General features: G+C 39.0%; 2 protein-coding genes and 1 long non-coding RNA gene across 3 annotated transcripts; 1 reads left to right on the top strand and 2 right to left on the bottom strand.

The window, feature by feature from the left end:
* Window positions 1-1,701: 1,701 nt before the first annotated feature.
* On the bottom strand, window positions 1,702-3,166 carry LOC133837640 (alaserpin-like). The gene is made up of 2 exons (XM_062268475.1): window positions 1,860-3,166; window positions 1,702-1,795 (listed from the first exon to the last, which is right to left on the bottom strand). Exons 1-2 carry the CDS (start codon window positions 3,027-3,029, stop codon window positions 1,787-1,789), a joined length of 1,179 nt encoding a protein of 392 aa, XP_062124459.1. The 5' UTR covers window positions 3,030-3,166; the 3' UTR covers window positions 1,702-1,786.
* An 8,306-nt stretch (window positions 3,167-11,472) lies between these two features.
* LOC133835994 (uncharacterized) lies at window positions 11,473-15,774 on the top strand. Its single transcript, XM_062266208.1, has one exon. The coding sequence runs from the start codon at window positions 12,669-12,671 to the stop codon at window positions 15,072-15,074; it is 2,406 nt and encodes an 801-aa protein (XP_062122192.1). The 5' UTR covers window positions 11,473-12,668; the 3' UTR covers window positions 15,075-15,774.
* Window positions 15,775-17,090: 1,316 nt separating this feature from the next.
* Window positions 17,091-19,852, bottom strand: LOC133835995 (uncharacterized). Its single transcript, XR_009893669.1, has 3 exons — window positions 19,569-19,852; window positions 18,151-19,512; window positions 17,091-18,078 (listed from the first exon to the last, which is right to left on the bottom strand). It is a non-coding gene; the product is annotated as an uncharacterized LOC133835995 (long non-coding RNA).
* Between the last annotated feature and the right edge of the window lie 218 nt (window positions 19,853-20,070).

Below are 20,070 nucleotides of genomic sequence, written 5' to 3' on the forward strand. Positions count from 1 at the left end.
TTGGGCACTCACTGTAAGGCCGGCAACAATTTGTTGAAAAGTTGTAATGGCATTCAAGTGGAGTTAATATCTGTAATGATGCTTAGTTAAAGTGCAGTTAAATAAAATGCAAATGCTCTATAAATATGCATGCGTACATTCTACTTTTGCAATATGAAAGTCATATTCTCTGCTTAGTCATAATACTATCTATTATTGCAGTTAATTGTGTTATCTTAAAAAAATTCCCGACAGTTTCTGATATTATTATGAAGTTACAAAGTCATTCTTCATAATATGTAATTATTAATTATAACTGTATGAATTAAATTCCCCTTTTGATAGCGAGGGTATCAGAACTTCGACATTCCACGGCATTCGCTTCATTCTTGTTGCTTTTTAACATACTTACATCTTTTTATGAAAGATTTATGCCACTTGATGACCTTGTACATGGTATTTTTCTCTCTTGTTCCACTCTGACTATAAATAGCGTCAGCAACCTCCAAGAGGTCACAGCAATTGCAACTCACACACACACACACATACACAAAACATTTAGCAGCTGAAAATTAACCAAAAATGAATAAAAACCAAAAAGTTGTTTGTTGAATTGTTTTACAGGCCAGGTAAAACTTTTTAAGTGCCTGCATGCACAGGCAACATAAAAGGGCAAACAATAAAAATACAAAACATACAAAAAAATTAAAAATAAAAATGTATAAAACCAACAAAAGCCAACAATAATGTGGTCGGATATATGGCCAGCTGGGACCGCCAGAACAGAAACGTTTAGTTTTGAACAATATCAATTATTCAGGCCAATAAAATTAAGCGGCCCATTTAGTTGGGCATTTTCCTTAAAGCTCTGTAACGATCTGCAATTGTGCGAGAAGATCTGGGAATTTCGTAGATTAACAACTGAATAAAGGAAATTAATTAATCAGCACCTAAGACGCGCCCACAGAAAATGTTTATAGTAACTAGCGATAAATGCCACAGAATGGGGCCAGCCTGCCACAGTGGTAAGTGCCTTTGATTTAGATAACACTGTTGATAATTAGCTAGACATCTAGGCCACCTTTTTTTGGCAGCTGAAGGGCAAAGCCCAGACCCAGACCCAGACACATAGCCAGCCAAAAGCCACTACTAACCCCACTAACACTAGTAGCCAGCCACATTAAGCCACAAAATAAAAGCAAATATTTAACCAGAAATAAGTTGCGACTATCTATCTTATGGCTTCTCTCTCTCTCTCTCTCTCTCTCTCTCTCTCTCTCTCTCTCTCTTTTTCTCTTTGTCTCTGTGCTTATCAATTCACACACATTGCTGTTGATAGGCAGAATCTGATATCTACAAAGATATTATCAAAAAGTTATTTGACTGTCATGTTTGGCGCCTCGAAGGGCCCCATTATCATTGGCAGTCAACAGCCGCGTGCATTGTCGGACGGCTCTGCTCTGATTTGTGATAAAAGAAGACGAGCTCAGTGGGGTGCGTCTTCAATAATAAAGTTGCATATCACTGTGGAAATTAACCAGACACTTGGGCTATTGAGTCATTGTTGCTTGAAGATAAGTTGTCTACTTAGCTGCAGCATTAATGAAAATTATTGTATGAACAACGCTGAAAGTCGCGTTTATTTTGCACATAAAATTTTTAATATTACCATTTAAAAAAGTGAAATTAGAAATGAAATGAATGAATACAAAATTATAAAATTTTAAACAAACAATGCTGAAGTACTCGTTTATTTAGCAAAGAAACTTTTGAATTTTGTTGCCATTTCATTTATTTTGCCTTAGCTTTAATCCATCTGTTAAGAAAGTATTGTATCAATTCTACTCGGCATTTAGTTGTGGGGTGCAGTGGCAAATTACCTTTTTATTATCGGTAATTATGTTGCCTTCGGGTAAGCCGAGTTTTCCCATGAATAAGCAGCCATGATTCAAATCATAGATGGTATAAAAGAACGGATGATCGGCGTGAAATGTTTGTGGCTCTGGATCATGAGCTGGCAAACTTCTTAATACCATTACTGCGCCAGTGGCTGCGGCTGCTTCGGTGCCCTCTTCATTGACCTCAATGAAGGCTTTATGTATGATGTGAGACACTTCGATACTTTCGTTGACTACCAACATTTTGGGTAATTCCGCTTGACTATTGAAGATCTTCTTAATGTTCAATTCTTTGAAAATTGGCGTCAGTTCTTGACTGTATTCCGTTTTAAATTTGGGCAACTTTACAAAAACTTTACGCGAAACTAGCTTTGTGGTTATTTCGTCCAACGTTACTGTTTGCAATTTCTTCTCCAGTTGCTTGAGACCCGTGTAGATATTCGGCAATACGAATAACATGAATAAATTGGAATTGCGATAGGGCAATCTTAAGACCTTTGCATCCAATTCTGGCAAATTTGCGTAATAATATTTGTTCGACGCATTCATCATTGATACCCTTACTGTACTTTCGTTCTCCAAGTGAAAATCCTCAAGGCGCGTCTCATTCTCATCGAATTTATCTATCCATTCGCCTTTGAAGTGAATGGCATTGATTAGCACTATACGAGTATTTTGATCCAACATATTGGGACTTATCAAATTTGTTATCAAATTGTTCGTTTTGGACTCTACCCATTCATTGATGGTTGCAGCTGCCTCATTGCTAGCTGAGAAATCAATACTCTCGGCTTCGGAATGAAACTTTTCGGTTAATGTATCATGAAATTCCTTGAGCGCTTCATAGTTCTTCATGAGATACATTTTGTTGGCCATTTTCAGTACACTGTACTGTTTGTAGGCAGTTAAGACATCGTTGAAACTATTTGCTATCTCTGTGGCCTTATTTGAACTGAAGCTGAGTCCTTCGTCCAGCTCCTTGGCCGTATCACTATCATCCTCGGCTCCCATACGTAGCATTCCAACACAGGTTTGAATCGAAAGCGGCGAACATATTAGATTTTGTGTGGGATTCAAGTTAACCAATTGATTGTATAATTTGCGAGAGAAGGAGTCCAACGAAGAGTTAAAGCTTTTCCGTTCAGGTTCCATGTTTTGATAAATTTTGATTATGGATCCATCATAGCGCAAATAAATAATGAAATTTGGAAATTGAATAATTTGGCACTTTGACAAATTTTGCAGTGTTAAATTATTCGAAAAACTGGTTGAGTAAATAATTTTGATAAATTAATTAGGTTTTAATCTAGAAGTTTTAATTTCACAACTTATTTTAAATACACTGCAAACATATTAATTATCGTTAACATTGTGAATTCCAATGAATGGCACATGAATCACAATTTGCCCATATGCAAATATTAAATTTCTCCAAATGTTGCCGGATCGCTAACTCCTAGACACATCAATCAAAACTTGAAGTATCAGTGCTATATCATTGTTTCTGTTGCTGAATACCTTAACGACTTGATGGTCGTCGGGCACGTGCCTGGGCTCATAACTGTTGTTATCTAGGGTGAACATTCGTTGGTATAGACGGACAAGGACAGTTGTCAGTTTTGGCTTGATATTGGAATTTATAATTAATGTTCAATAACTTTTTCATTTAAGCACATTAGTCAAAACATGAATACGAAATATTTCGGAAATATATTTTCATTTAGTGTAAATATGTCAATCAGCATAAATCAGACACAATTCTTGACTAGTTCTTGGCTAAGGTCAGACAAGTATTTTATATTTTTTTGTTGCTGTCGAATATTATGATTAAAATTTTTACATGTTCTATACTTGAAGATGAGATACGTGAGACACGGAACACAATGTAGGTCAGTTTGCCGTGCATGGCAAAGTCTCCAGCTATAAATAAATGCATTTTTGTTTTCATTTCGGAATTGCCTAGTAAACAAACAAAGAACTGAACGGAACAGAAGCGGTGAACAAGCCGTAGGCACAATTTTCCAATTGAATTGCGTGAGAGTCGCTGACCTTGCAGGCAAAAAAAAAAAAAAGTAAAATTGAAATCGGGGGCATGTCCATATGCGTCAATGCGTTTCAATGTGGAAGTGTCAAAGCCAATGGCCTTCAGCGTGAGATGACAAACGTCAAGACTCAAACTGGAGCTGAGCGCTTCTTTATTGTCCAGCTTTCTGCAGAGATAGATTGAGTTTGACGCGTGTGTGTGTGTGTTTGGCGTTCGTGTTGATTCGATAGAGCGAGAAAGTCCAACAACCCGGGTAAGAAAACGGACACTTCATCCTTTTTGGCAGTGATATCAATTCATATGCAGCAGAGCAAAGCAAAGTAGAGAAGTATTTTGATATGGACGAGTGCTGGCCGCAGGCATTTCTCGCTATTGTCTATGGCCACTCACATGTGGTGGCAAGCACTTTGACCTCAACATGTGTGGCACAGTCTTTTCCTCCCTTTGTATGCTTTTGTGTGTGCGAGAGTGTGGGGTAATTCGATGCAGCTAAACTGAAATCAGACAATGGCCCAAGCGCAAGTGCAGTGAACTCGTTCGCTAAAATTTGCACGATTTGCATAAATTTGAGAGCCATCACATTACAACACATTATAATGTGGCACCTAATGCTCATCGGAGGTGTTTGTCTCTGCTCTCTGACTTTACTTCACTTCAATTCACTTGACTCGACTTGACACTCTGTAGACAATGTGCTAATGTAATTATAGAGAGAGCCACAACAGATTGTCGCTCCCAAGCGCCCAGGCTGTCAGTATTAATTACATTTACTTCTAATCGATGAGTGAATGTGAATGTTAGTTATTGACTGATTATGCACTTCTGCTCTTGGCCCTTTGCAACATGGCCAGGTGCAACAGTCACTGTTCTGTCGGGGTTGCATGTTGTAATTGATACTGCAAGGCAAGTTAACTAATTAAGCTGGTTTGAGGGTCAGCAAAATTGATTGGGCAAACTGTTTATTGGCCTGGAAATACAGTTGGTTTAGCTAAGGTCGCATAAACTAGGTCAATTGCCAACAGCTTACAATTTACGATCTCATTCCCAAACAGGAGTATTAACATTATCGCATAGAGGAAATGTAAACAAGTGCAAAGAATGTTCCGCATATTCGGGGGAATCTATAGAAAACTCCCCATATCTGAAGTGCACTGGCATATTTATATCAAGTATTTATTCAACATATCATCTATGTCTACTGTTTGATATTGATATGAATGCGAGTGTAGTTGAAATCGCATACAACTCATTTCAATTTCTCAACTTCTTTGTCTTCTTTGTTGAACCTGCGAGTTTAAATGCAATCTTGAATATTGTATTCAGTTATATTATATACTTAGTTAGTTATAGTTGGCGATTGTGATTACGGTTTACCTCGCCGTCTGCTGTCTGTAGAAGGCTGTCGCTGGCATATAGTTCCAGTCTGAGACCACGTCGAGGTCGCATTTGTTCAAGCATTTTAACCGTTACGCTGCGTAGTCTGGGAAGATTTTGTAATGGAGCAAGTCATTCTCGATCTTCTCATTAGCGAGCGTGTCTGATGTAAGACATCCACATTGCAGAATTCGTCTGGCAAATGACTCCATAACTGTGACTACATTAACTGCCGCCATATCAAATTAACCACACGCTACTGCACGTTTGGCATTCTCAATTAGAGTCGTAGAGATGACAACTTACATAAGAAATCGCCAGACTGGAATATTAAATCTGTATTCAGAATCGGAAATATGCAAAATACTTATTATGGAGGAATTTATGAGAACCGTATCTTTGGCATTTCACGTTGCCATCTCTGATTAAAAATCAAAATTAACTTAATGTATTTTTAAGTGCTCCACTTTTGATACCTTATAAAAAGTGTTCTACTGAAATATATACATTCAATTTAAAATTAAAAATGTAATAAAATGCAATAACTGTAATTTAGGATTATCTTTTATATATATTCTTATACTTTTTTACTACGTTTCTACCCTATTTTTCTAACGTTTACAGGGTATGCCTAAGCAAATAATAGACAACTGGTAATCACGACAAAGCGTCACAACAGCTAAGCGATTACCGAGCATTTGCATATTTAATTCATGTTTACATTTAGCTACATTTGTTGCAATATTTTTCCACTGGCCAAATAGGGGGGGAAAAGAAAAAAAAAACGTCACCAAGCTACCCGCCAGACAACGATGAATGTGAATCGATGACAGGCAGACGACGACGATGCTAATGTGATTGCGTTTGTTTTTGTTTTTGCTTTTTCTTTCGCTTTTTTTTTTTGCCGTATTGGCTATTGTCGTGCCGGCGAGCTAACGAGCTAATGGAAAAGTTTCAACTTGTATAGAATTTATAAAGACTCTACACACACACACTTCCATACACAACTATATTTTCGCATGTGGAAACATGTGTAAGAAATGTGTAATGGCCTTGTAAGTTTCCATGTATTCACAGCTTGAACTACAATTAAATTATATTTGTCTTGCATTTCCCCCAGCTGGCAAACTTAATCTGGAATATTTTGTACTAGGTACCTATTAAATTAATAAATACATTTACTGACCCCAACTGCCAACTACAGCTTGAACTTGGCAGCATGTAAGCGACGAGAATCTGAAATATTTTGTACTAGGTACCTATTAAATTAATAAATACACAAACTGACCCCAGGACAACTCGAATATGAACTAAAAACATGTTTACAATATTTTGTACTAGGTTCCTATTAAATTAAGAAATAAAAGTTGATCCCTGCGTCGAAACTTACACGAATTGTTTGTGTACTTCATGTTAGTCAGCCGAGTTAATCGAAAAAAAGATCTGAATGCATCACGTGAAATGCGTAGTTCGAGACTGATGTAAATTTGAGTTTGGCAATTACATGGCTGTGTAATATGCAAATATTTATAGCAAAAGTTGAATGCCTTTGGCTGAGCTATAACCCCGCATAGTGTAAGAGTATCTGCCAGTTAACTGCCAACGATTACTGAGCCAATTTTGTTGTACTATTTTCTGTATTTTTTTTGTGCTGAACGATGACAAAGTTCCTAAGCCCAGATAAAAAGTTGCGCCAATATTTGCCTTTTTGCCTTTGCTTTTGATAAAGCCGTCTTTTATTCAATTATAGGCGGATAAAGAGAGAGCACACCGCATGCTTATACTTATATCAATTTAATAGCACGCACAAACTTCAGCTGTCTGGCTGTCCAGCTAGATTGCATGAGGAAGGTCCAGAGCTAATTAAATTGGATTTATGTTAATGGCATTTGGCTAAGCCTAAGCTTAGTTTTTGATTGACTATCATCCATTGTGATTACTATTAGTATTCGCTTTATCAGTTTGCAATCTTATCGTATAGGCCACAACCCAGAAATACTTATCACAAAGACGAGCGAGTGAACGAACAGCTGATGTAATGGAAGTGACCGCATTAACGGTTATACATATAAATATATATGTAGAGAACGTACTTATTCGGACATTCGTCATGCAGTCTGACATACGTCTGTCAGACTTGTGGCAAAGGTGTGTGCCTCGCACCTGTACAGGTGTCGCTGTCAATTAGCCAAGGCTTAGACTAAAAGTCTTATGAACTCGTATACTTGTCACTGCAAAATAAAAACACAAAATATATATAACAACGTGTGAAACCAATTAGCAAACCGTTAAGGAAATGCGACACACTCGAAGACCTTGTTAAAGGTGTAACAAATATTATATTATTATTTTCTAATCGCTTTGCGCATTTCATAAGCGAAGCGATCATGCAATAATGTTCAGACTATAATCCTTTTAAATCCAAAACTTAATTTAATCTTTAGCATTGAAGCCTAAACTACACATAGTTAATAAAAATCAAGTTCACTTAGAGCATTTACTAGTCGTTAATTGTTTAGGGAAATAATGAAAGTCGGGCTACTTCACAATGAGGAATTTAGCACACATAGAAAATGGAATTCAAGTGCACTGAAGAGGGTAAAATTTAATAGAACAAACTAAGTAAAAAGTAGTTCGGTTAAAGTGCAAAACAAATCCAAACACTTATTGCAATCATTTTTTTTTTTGCAATTTGCAATCACAGAAAATGCAAATCACATGTTTGCCAATAATTAAATCGAATACGATATTTTCAATGCCAGGCTGCATAAGAAGTGCTTTGCAAAATATTCTGCAATTATTTAAGGCTTATAGCCGGGGGGCTTTAGAGTGCAGATCATATTGCAATCAATTGTCGATGTGAAGCCTCAAGTCATCGTGACTGTGGCCATTACTCGCCCTGTTACCAGCTCAAGGACATACGTATGAACGTTCGTAACGTGGCCTAAAGTCAAGAAAGACAAAAAGTATACGAGTTTACCTTAATGACGCTTGCCTGCCCATTTTAGGTGGGGGCCAGCTCGCAGCTCTGCAGCTCATTGTGTGTAAATATTGGAGCTGGTAACAGCAATCAGCCAAAGGAATTTCACGCCCTTTTTTGGGGGGGAAAAATTATCGTCAGCAACAAATATGGGTTAAATATCATTTATATCAAATTTATTTATGGACTTATGAAGCTTAAGTGCCTCAATTTGTACGATAGCGGGACAACAGAGTGACTGCAGGGCGTCGGTCCAAAAGTGAGTGCAAAACTTTATATTTAAATATAGCTAAAGCGCCGATATGTCGAACGTCAAAAGTGACGTCACATTTTAAGAGACGGCTGCCACAAAAACAAAAGAGCACACAAAAACCGGCTTCTCCAGTCGCGTACATTGAACATTGACTGGTCACCGCGGCTGATTGTGCGCTTTGTTGTTGCTGTTGTTGTTGTTAATGCTGCTCGTTGGTTTTATATCGTATGTGTGTGAGCCATAGTTTAGAGTTCTTTGTGCACTGGGAATCACAGCCTGATCAGTTGTTTACAACAGGTTCGCATTGATCCATCTAGATCGCCTCATTAAGCATATCACGTGTTGAGTAAACCCCCAGACGAAATTAAAAACGAGCCGTGCCTCTCTTTTCGTGTTGGCTTCTTTTCGTATGGCTCATGCTTTAACATCGAGGCTATATATTTTGTGGTTAAAGCTTGTTGGTTGGCTCTTCTTTCTGTGCATTTATTTTTACCACCACTGCGTATGCGCAATGTTAGATGGGCAAGCAGGGGCCACAACAGGAGGCGCTAACAAGACGTTTACTCACGCCTCATGTTTATCTTAATGTGTTCGACTTTGCTGCTGCTGCTGCTGTTGTTTCTTGCCAAGTCATGCAAATGAGCGCATTCTCTTCAACTTGTTTACACTCGCGTTGCTGCGATTGAGGGGGGAGGAGTTGTTGCCGATTCTCCAGAACAAAATAATAAAGTAATACAAAAAAAGCGAACTATGCCCTCCTCAGCAGACAAATAAACAATAAACCCAGCCAGACACTTGTTAGCTTAAACTTTTGTGCATGTTTCTTGTAGTCACAGTACTTTGATCTAGCCGCTTTTGTTATGCTATTACACGTATTAGGCGAATATTTGTCAGTTGCTCTTTCAAAACTCAGTGTGTGTGGTGCCACGCGAACGGAAGTTCCAATTAAATAAATGAAGCATACAAAATATTTTTGATGACCTGCTAAACGTATGTTTAATGCTAGTCATTGATAATACGGTTGTAAATATTTGAGCTTGGGAAAATTGTCTTTGTTCCGTTATTGTGTATTATCATCAGTCAATATTCAAGTGTTCAAGCAATATAGAATCGCATCGCATCAGTTGAGCCCCTCAACACACTGATAAGCGTTTAGATTTCCAAAGCAAAGCCACCGCCAAAGATAGAGGCAGAGATAGAGAGACAAATACACAATTATCTGTGGTTATAGCACTTATAAATCATAGCAAATAGTACATAAGTAAGTGCGTCCGTCATTGCCTTGATTCACTTTTCACGTCAATATTTGCCGGTCGTACACAAAAGCGCAAAAAAAGCAGGAAAGTGTACAAAGCAAGCGTTAAAATCACACCCCCTAAAATGCCGCTAAGAGTTTCTGCCAACTAAACTAAAATGCACTTGAAAGGCATATTAAATTTCAAATATTTCGTTGATCTCCAGTCAATTATTATCTGTCTGTATTTGTTGACACAAGATCACAAGCAAACGATAGTTCTGTTCTGTTGTGTTCTGTTGGCTCGTGTGTGTAATTGATTGGGGCGTTGCTTGATATCGTCAGAGCTGCCGCTTGGTGATAAGCCACATTTTTGATGGGTGTTTAATTCTATTGGCCAGCTTGTAGGGTGACTTTTAATGCGACACTTGATTTACAAACAATTCTAGAAGAAACTCACGAGTTTCACAATTAATTATTGGGTATGTATTTCATTTTTTGAAATTCTTTCTTAACTTCACTTTCTTGCCAAATTCGAGCTAACTTTCAATACAACTGGCAACAACTTGACAGTATTTTTTTTCGTATTATCAACAAAAGTCGCGTATTTATAGATCGACTCTGAGGGTTAAGTAGGGCATGTAAACGGCGCTCAGGCCGACACCAAAAATGATCTTTGTTTACATTTGCACAGTCTCCGGTCGCGTGTTGAATTCTCCATAGAGCGAACTAGTAATAGTAGCTATATAGAGAGAACACTCGATCTTATTTGAAGCTCGTGTGCGAGCTTTGTGCTTACCTGGCTTTGAAGCATGGAACGCACCTCTCTCACTCTATCTAGTTGATGAGCTCATGCGCAGTTTAAAGTTGTGTCTCTGTTTCAGTAGTAGTTAAGGGGCGGAGTAGTTGGTCATGTTGAAAGCAGCTGATTGTTCGATTGTATCAACTTTGATGCGTAGTAAGTGGTAAACAGTAAATTGTAAATAACGATAGTTAACCGAGTTTTACATGTGGTTTTTGCGTGCAGACGTCGTTTGTCTCTTGATTTGGCATTAGAATTAGTCAGCTTTCTACGTGTGGATTTTGGGTACTTTGAGCATTGTCGCTTATCGACAACAACCTGTTAGCGTCTTGCTGGTCATTGTGTGTAATTCCCAGATAAGAAAGGGCTTACAAACACTCGCAATTAATGGAGCATAAGGAAGAAGCGTGCCCAGTCACTGTAAGCCACATGCAAATACATTTCAACAAAAATTGACTTCATTTCTGACTCATTCAAAAGCAAATTAAAAAAAAGAAATTAATGGAAGAAAACAACATTTTCATTATGTGCAGTGTCATGGTCCATTGCGTGCCTATATTTATTTTTAATTTAATTTCATAATAAAAGCAATCTGTGAAATATGTAAGCATATAGTAGCACATAAATATATATTTTTTATTATTAAAATAGCGCAAGGGAGTCTCTTATCTCGCAATGTCTAACATCTGTCTCTTTCTCTCTTGCAGTTGCTGGGCTGAGAATTTCATCAGCTGTTTGCTTGCCCACAGCGACAGCGACATCGACAAGCAACACAAGCAACAATAACAAGCAACAGCAACAACAACAGGAGCAACAGTGGAAATTGTTTACTTGCGACTAATAAAAATGCAATTTTTATGGCATAGAAAATAGAGCGTGGCCATTGCATTGGGATGTTGTACAGAACCCAAATGAAAATGAGGTTTGGAAAATATGCCAACAGCGGCAGCAACAGTGGCAGCCAGTGGCTGCAAGAGATTGTGATGTAATGAGAGCGCAGCAAAAGTGAAGCCTCAATGCAATTGCAATTGCAAAAAGATTATACAATTTGTGAGCTTGCTACGAACTAGGACAACAGCAACACGGCCTCAGACATAGTCTTAAACTGATAAATACCGGCTGGCAACAACGAGCAAACTAGCAACATAGTAGCGTGCAACAGCAACAACAGTAAGAGCAGCAGCAATAGCAATAGCAGCAGCATAAATTCAAAGTCGCTACGGTATTAATTGAGCGGAGCGTGGGAACTACAAATCACAGCAACAGCAACAGAAGCAGCAACAACAGCAGCAGCAACACCAATAGCAGCAGCCAGCAAATCACAACAAAAAAAATTGCCGCTCTGCTCGCTCTTTGCTCTCACAGTGCTCGCCAAGAGTTAAGCGACAACAACAGTTTGCCGACGCTGAGAGCTCTCATTCGGACGCCACGATTTTTTGTTGTTTCTCCTCATATAATTTGAGGCGCTTCGGCAAGCGCACACGACAGTTGTGCTTGAAACGCTTCGTAGTGAAGATCGTGCTCGATCGACGCGCGGAAAACAATAAAATAAAACAAATCCCACAAAAAAGAAGAAATACACAAATTTGTTAAACACCAAATCGGCGTGTACAATTTTGTACAACAGTGAACAAAAACAAACAAAACGAAAAAGAAATTTTTTTTTAGAAATTTTTGTTCAAATATCGACGACGAGCTTCGCGTGGAAATTAGCAAGCGTTTACAAGAAACAAGCCAAAAACAAGAAAAAAGCAAATTCAATAAATTGGAAAACTTATCGAGAAGCAAAAAAACCAAGAAATACAAAAAGAAGAAACACAACGTGTGCAACGTGTAAACCAAGTGAAATTTTTCGTGAGTGCCCAAAAAACAACAACAACAAAGCAAAACATAAACCAAAAGAAAAAAAAGCAAAAGCTACAAGTTAAAGCAAAAGCAACAGAGCAAATACTTCAGTTGATCGTATCAAAGTGGCTCTCAAACTGTAAAGTGATGTGCGTGCCAAAAGCACAACAAATACAACACAAACAACAACCGCAACAACAAAGACAATTTGTTAAGGATAAGGAAGTAACCATTAGGCAAACGTTAAGCACATAAAGAAATGGCCATAGATTTTTTAATATTGGCCCTGCTGCTCATCTCGTTCATCATCAACCTGCTGGCGTTGTGCGCATTCTGGATAACTCCCGGACTGCGCACCACAGCGAATCGCTTCACCATCAACTTGCTGATCATCAATCTGATCGGCTGCTGCATCTTGGCACCCACCCTGGTGCTGAGTGGCGTCAAGAGTCTGTCGGCCCAGACAACGGGAGCTACAGCGAACGGCGATAGCATCGAGTACTACTCAAAGCCCGGCAATCATCAGTTGACCATACGTCATCATGGCCAACTTGTCGAGCAGGAGGGCATTGTGGAGAGTCACAACAACACCAATACCATTGAGATCTTCAAGTGCAATCAATCCCATTGCCGTGAACTGACCATCAATGAGCGTGGTGATGGCATTCTCGTCACCGAAATCGAAACGAAGGAGGATAATCTGAGCGCAGCGGTGCACAACAACATAACGCCGCCGATGTTGCCAGCGGTGCAGCTGCGTTGCTGGTCCATTGACATGGCCGCCGCACTGGGCGCTCTGGCCGTCCTCCTGGTGGTGGGTGACACCTGGTGTGCTGTCACCGATCCGTTGCGTTATCACAGTCGCATCTCGGGTGTTAAGACCTGGATATTCATCACACTCACCTGGACGGTGGGCATACTCTTTGGAGCCTTGTCCGCTTTTCGTGTGATCGACTTTGAGGCTGATACGCTGCTCAGTCGGCAGCGTCGATTGGCGGCCACGTACTTTAACATCAGCAGTACCAACAGCATCTTCGATGTGGTCTTTGCCAGCGTCTATTTCATTGTCATCATCCTGCTGCCGTTTGGCTTCGTTTGTGGCATGTATTGGCGCATCTTCAGCGAGGCACGCGGCAACGGTTTGCGCATGCGACAGAATGGATCATCGCCGCTGCTGCAGAGTGCACTGAATCTCACCAATCATGCACAGGCCACACAGGCGACACCCTTCTCAAACAGCTTGTGTGTGCATCGTCATTCCATCTCCTCGGCGAGCTCGCATGGCGGAGGCGCCATCAGCGGTGGACTGCAGATGCAAATCGATCAGCGACCTCGCAGCTCACCGAGTTGCCTGCGTCGGGATTCAGCTGCCAAGGTGTTGCTGCCCACCATCTCGGACGATGGCTCCGATGGTGATGTGGAGAGCAACAGCGGAGCTGGTGCACATCAGCTGATGAGTGTGCCGGAGCAAACACTGGCAGATCGCAATCAGAACATTCTGCTGACACTGCAAACGGCCAGCGGTGAGATCAAGCGTAACTATTCGGCCAGGCAGTTGCCTCTGCTTGGTACTTCGTCGCAGGATCTGCGCGAGTTGCATCGCCTGCAGGGAATACGTCAGGTGCACAGTTCACCGAATCTGCACAAGTACACGGAGCTGCTGCAGGATACGTTGATGGGTGATGAGTGCAGTTCGCCGCATTTGTTGCACGCCCAGCGACAGCAGCAACACTCACAGCAGCAGTTGCAGCAACAGCAGCCGGCACAGCAGCAGCAACAGCCACTGCAGCAGCAACAACAGCTGCACACACACTTCAATTCGGGACGTCAACAGAGCAATGGACACGCCCTGCAAATACCCGCCATACACGCCTCGCCCAAGGCGCTGAGCTACATGAGTTCGCTGCGTCATCGGCTGAGCAACGCCAGCTCGCTGTTCAAGTATCGCGAGGAATCGCGCGCCGCACGCATTAGCATCCTGGTGGTCGTGATGTTTGTGGTCTCCTATCTGCCCTATGGACTGTTGGTGCTGCTGCAGTCGCGTCTCTCGGCCGCCAACTTTGGCGGCTCCACACAGTTGGCCATCTTCATGATACTGCTGGCCAATCTGAGTTCACCCTTCATCTTCGCCTATCGCAATAAGCGTGTGCGACGTGGCGTTAAGCGTCTGTTTGGCCTGGATGCCGCGAGCACGTTGCAGCGTCATCACAGCAGCAGCATGAAGGCCAATGGCAACAGCGGTGCGGCGACTTCGACAAGTGCGGCGCAGTTGCAACGCAACAGCAGCAAATTGTCGCAGTACAGCAGCAACAGTTGTCGCTATCTGACGCCGCAGAGTTCGGTGATCAGTCAATGCCAAACGACGCCGGTGCACACGACGCTGACGTTGCGTCCCAACAGCAGCTGTAGCACCATCATCAATTTCGGTGGTGCCACCAAGGGATCAGCGGATTCGGATGATGTGCCCTCGCTGGAGGCAACACCGCCGCCACAACAGCGTGCCACACGGCCCAAGTTGCAACGTGGCATCACCATTGTGGAGCATATTCATATAGCCGGGTCGCCGCCCAAGTTTCAGGCGCGTCGCGGACTGTTTGATATGTTCTTTCGCGGCTCGAAGAAGCTGCAGTCCAGCTGCACACAGTCAGCGCCAACGGAGGTCTAAAGCCGAAATCTAGTGTTAAGTAATAACTACTAAATGTTGATTGCTTGCTGAAGAATTCGCAGAACAGTATTCGTAATGTCTTAAGTTTAGAGAACTAAGCCAAAAACAAAAACACAAACACTTATAAACATGCTGTGCTAGAAGCTTCTCATGCCAAAAAAATGGAAAAAAGAAAATGTAATATTAAACAAAAATAACAAAAAACACACACATTTTATTGAAACTCTCACTTACATATGTAATATGCCTGTGCTTGTCAAACTGTGAGTGCTGCAAAATGCACAGGCAACAGCAACATGTACCTTGTCAAACAAAACAAATAATCCAAAAAAAAGTAAACTCTGTACAAGTCGCTTGAAAAGAAACAAATAATAACAAAATGTTGAAAACATATTTTAAAAAGTAAATAACATTAAATTGATATCAAACTGTAAACGGGAACCAAGCAGCCAATTTCAAGTACCTAAAAACTGTCTAAACATATGAATAATAACCGTCAATTGCTTGAGACTCTTAAAAAACACACACTCTCACATACAAAAAAAAAACAAGCACGACATCTTTTTAATTTATTATTACTTAAGTTGATATACATACAATATTTATTAATCAAACACGACAAGCTTTAACTAAAAACGAAAAAAAAAACAATACAACACAAACAAAAACATTCTGGCTAAAAGAAAAAACCCAACGCTAAGCATTCAATTCATAAGTTTTAGATTAAGTCAATGTGCAAAGCATATATAAATGTGTATTATATTTTACTATAGATTGTAACTTCTAGAACTGGCACTTAGTGTCGCTAAAAACAAGGAGGAGAAAACCGAATCGAACCAAACCGAACCGAACTAATTCTTGGCATTGCAAGCGGCAGTTTTCATATTGAAAACTTGTATCGCCGGTCTATGCAATGTTGATTTTTTATCAGTTTGTCAGTTGGTCAATGAGCGCAACTTTATAATTTCAACAATTAAAGTCAATTTCGCTGTCCAAAACTTCAGTCATTGCATGTGCAGCTAAATACCTCATTAGTTTTAATTTAAACAAAAGATATAATATACAATAAACAATGTCTTAATGGGATTGCAGTATGTGCCACATCTTGTCGGTGGCAAGTGCTGCACCATTAGCATTATGCCAACTCAGACCGAAAGCTTTATAATACCTAAGTTCAATTCTATTCTATTTTGTCTTTCTTTCTTAATTTGCCGCCATTCGACTTGCTTAAAACTAGAAATCGCCTTTTGTAATATTATGATAAAAATGAAACACAAAACACAAAAACAAAAACAAACCTCGAATTTATATTTCTAAAGATTTACATGAGAAATTTATATGTATGTATTATGAATATACTATATTTAATATCTTTGTGTGTAGAAAACTAAAAAAAAAATTATGAAAAACAGTTCCCAGAAATTGCATAAGAAAAAAAAGAAAAGAAAAGAAATTCATGTGATGTTAAGCCGACAGAGAAAGAGAGAAAGCATTAAAAACTAACTAAATCATGTATTAATAGTTTATATATTACATACACCAAAAACACAAACACACACACATACATTCATATATGTCCAAATATATGTATAAATAGTACTATTTCCTAATTAATGCAACTGTCAAACGCTATATACGATTAATGTAAACCAAAAAAACAAAAACACAAATTCGATGTGACAAATTAGCTTATAAAGTGAAAGAGAAACACAAACAAATGCAGCAAGCCGAAACGAAATGCAAAAAAAAGAAACCAAACAACAACAAAAGCAAATGAAAGAAAAATACAAGAAAAATACACTAATTAACTACAGTACAATTACAATTGGTAGCTAACCACAGACATCAATTTAATCGAGTATATTCTAGTTATGCTGCTAAATATGATTAAAAACAAATACACAAATACAAAAAAAAAAAGAAAAGAAAAAGCTATTCCAACAGAACAACTATTTAAATAAAAGAATATGTGTCTTAAAAACCATTAATTATTATGACTTTTTTTATTGCCTGAACTTTAATTCATTTTTTTTGTTGCAGCCAAACTTGTTTGCTCAACGATTGCCCACGCGATCTTCATACACACATATCGAAGCCTGAGATAAATATGTGGAAGGGGTGCGATTCAACAGTTTTGAAATATTATAATTGCAAAATACAAAAGGAAAAAAAAAAACTAGAGCAGTTGAAATATTCACAAGCCAAGAAATTTAATGAAACAGTTACTCATTTAATGAAGGAAAATAAATTGGGTTAATTGTGAGAAAATAAAAGAACTATAAAAAGTTTGAGTTATTGTGGAAAAATTCTGTTCATAATTATTAGGTCTTCATTTTAGAAGCCACGCTTCAGTAATGGGAAATAACTAAAGATGAGAAGTTTGAACGTGTTTGTATAAATTTTGTTTTTGGGGAATTTATTATTTAGCTTGTTGGACTGGCAAATTGATCGATCGAACCTCTTTGATAAAACTCTTTTCAACTCTCCGACTCGCACACTGAACAAGAGCTCTAGAACACGAACAAACACTCGAGGAGAGTGTTGACTTTAGGGCGCACAAGTTCAACATTTCATTTACTGTTGCGAATACTTTTCCATATTCGTGACCATATTAATTGATTCATTCCACTGGCTGCTCGATAAAAAACAAACGCGCTTACAGTTCCTCTCTTAATGAACAAAAAAATATTAATAAGAAATGAAGTATGAATATTGTATAACAACTTTGATTGTCACAAATGGCGGTGGCATGGGGCAGCAGACACCAGCCACCAGACTGGCAGCTGCCAGTACATTTGGACTCAAGTGGTGCCGAGTGGTGACGAGTTCCAACCACCACGCGATACAAGTACATACTACTGTCAACGGGTTTTGGTTTGCTTGCTTACTAGAAGTTTAGCACTCAGCAAGTTTGCGGTTAAATCATATTTGGTGGCAACGGGGCGTATGGGCGTTTCGAAATGTTTGGCAATATGGTTTGGCGATCGATTTCGAGTTTTGTAAGCTGAAAAGCGATAATGATGGAGGGCGTGACTAATCATTTGGCATATGTCGAGTACTGTTACATTTTACTTACCGTACAGGTGAGTCACCTATCAACCATTTTGGCGCTTAAGTTTGATATCTTGCTGCAATGGGGTGACAGCTCTGCGGCACTCACATAACACACATACATACAAAATATTAACATAACCCCAGCGACCCCTAGAACGGTGAAGCACCCCATCAGCACCCAACTCAGTTTGCTCAGCTCCAACGGATGCGTAGCTGTCACTCAACCAAACAAGGCACAATAACCGGCAATGTGGAACCGAAGCCACAACAGAAACCGAAACCGAAAACGAAATCAAAACAGAAATCCACATTCTCGTACTACAACATACAAGCTACTGTGTTTATTTATTTATTTTATGATTTACCGCATCCAACTATGCGTGAAAAATGTCACACACACATACAGAAGAAAAGGCCTCTCGCAATTTAAAATATATATGTATGTACTATATGTTAGCTGCGGTATGTATGACAATCAAAAAAGAGGAAAATTGTTGCTCCAACATTTGCCAATTGTTGCGCAAAATTGCTTGAAAACAGAATTTTGAGTATACATATATGAATGCGAATGTATACAAAAACAACACAAAATTTAATCTGCATTTTCATGAGCTCTCTGATAAGCATTGGATACACAACTGATTGGAAAGGAATTTAAAGCAGAGATGAAAGCGAGAGAGACAGAGAGAAATAGAGTCAAAAATGTCAATTTAGTGTTAAAGTTGCCATTTTCAATTTAAAAATGGAATTAACTCTTTGTTCAAAACGTTTTCTTGAAGCAATTAACTCAGTTGTCTATAATCTATTTTGTTAAAATTGAGTGTATGAACTCATCAATCTTGCTGACTTATTGCCACAAGTTTTGTCAACTTGACTGCCAAATAATATGAATTTTGTAATGTATTTGTAGAAGTCATTTGTGGTAGGCTATTGATTCACATCTATTGTTGTTCACACAAATAAAAAAAAAATTGAGTTGCTATTATTTAAACTTCCCCCATATTGAAACTTTTTCATTATGTATTTGTTTTTTAAAATAGTTTGGGATTTCATTTGCTAAACTCTATTGATTTAGTAACTTCGAATACCTAAATGAATAACTTTAATTTAGTCGATCCATTCTATTTTTGTACGTTTTCTACTGAAGATTGACTCATAGAATATATATTAAATAATTTGCGTACGCTCCAATAATTATGCATAAAAATTTGAATTAATTTTTATGATAATTTATAGACGATATTTAACGGTTAAGCTCGAGCTTAATGGAATTGAATTGAATTTCTTGCATTTCCAGAATCCAACGTGGCTTGCCTTTTAAGTCAACTTGCTTCCGTAATGTCAAATAAGCCATGTTAATAAAAGCCAAACCTAATTTGAATAGCTGCATAATTAAATACAAATTTCGAAAAAATTATTTACCGATTTTTTTTGACTCACCCGTCGAACAAAAGCTAAATTCGTGGTTAGGTGCATACATATATAGTAAGTATAAACATATATCAAAAGTCATTAGAACAAAATCTGTTTGTTGGCACAGCGGCACAGTTTTTTTTTTGTGGTTGTGTGCGCTGACGAAATAAAATAAATAAATTGAATTTAAATGCATAAAATTGAGTGAATGAGCAAATTTCGGCTGTCAGGTGAGGGAAATACAGAAGACGACAGCTTCTTGGGCGGCTCATGTGGGTGGACAAGTTGCTGTCAACTTGAGCAAATTTGTCGATTAGGCACGAGGAAAGAAAGAAAACTCGAGGATCGAAGTGCGTCAAAGATGCGAGGCAAGGCGAAGGCGCAAGGATGTGAGGGCAAGTGTCAGTAGCTGACACCTGACACCTTGATATTTATTGTCTAATACGCTGTATTCTCTTGAATATACATATATGTAGATTAACTGATAAATGTTGCGATTGGCTTTGCCAGCCTACAACAAGCGTTTCGA

This window comes from Drosophila sulfurigaster, chromosome 2R (assembly GCF_023558435.1).
Source record: "Drosophila sulfurigaster albostrigata strain 15112-1811.04 chromosome 2R, ASM2355843v2, whole genome shotgun sequence".
NCBI lineage: Eukaryota > Metazoa > Arthropoda > Insecta > Diptera > Drosophilidae > Drosophila > Drosophila sulfurigaster.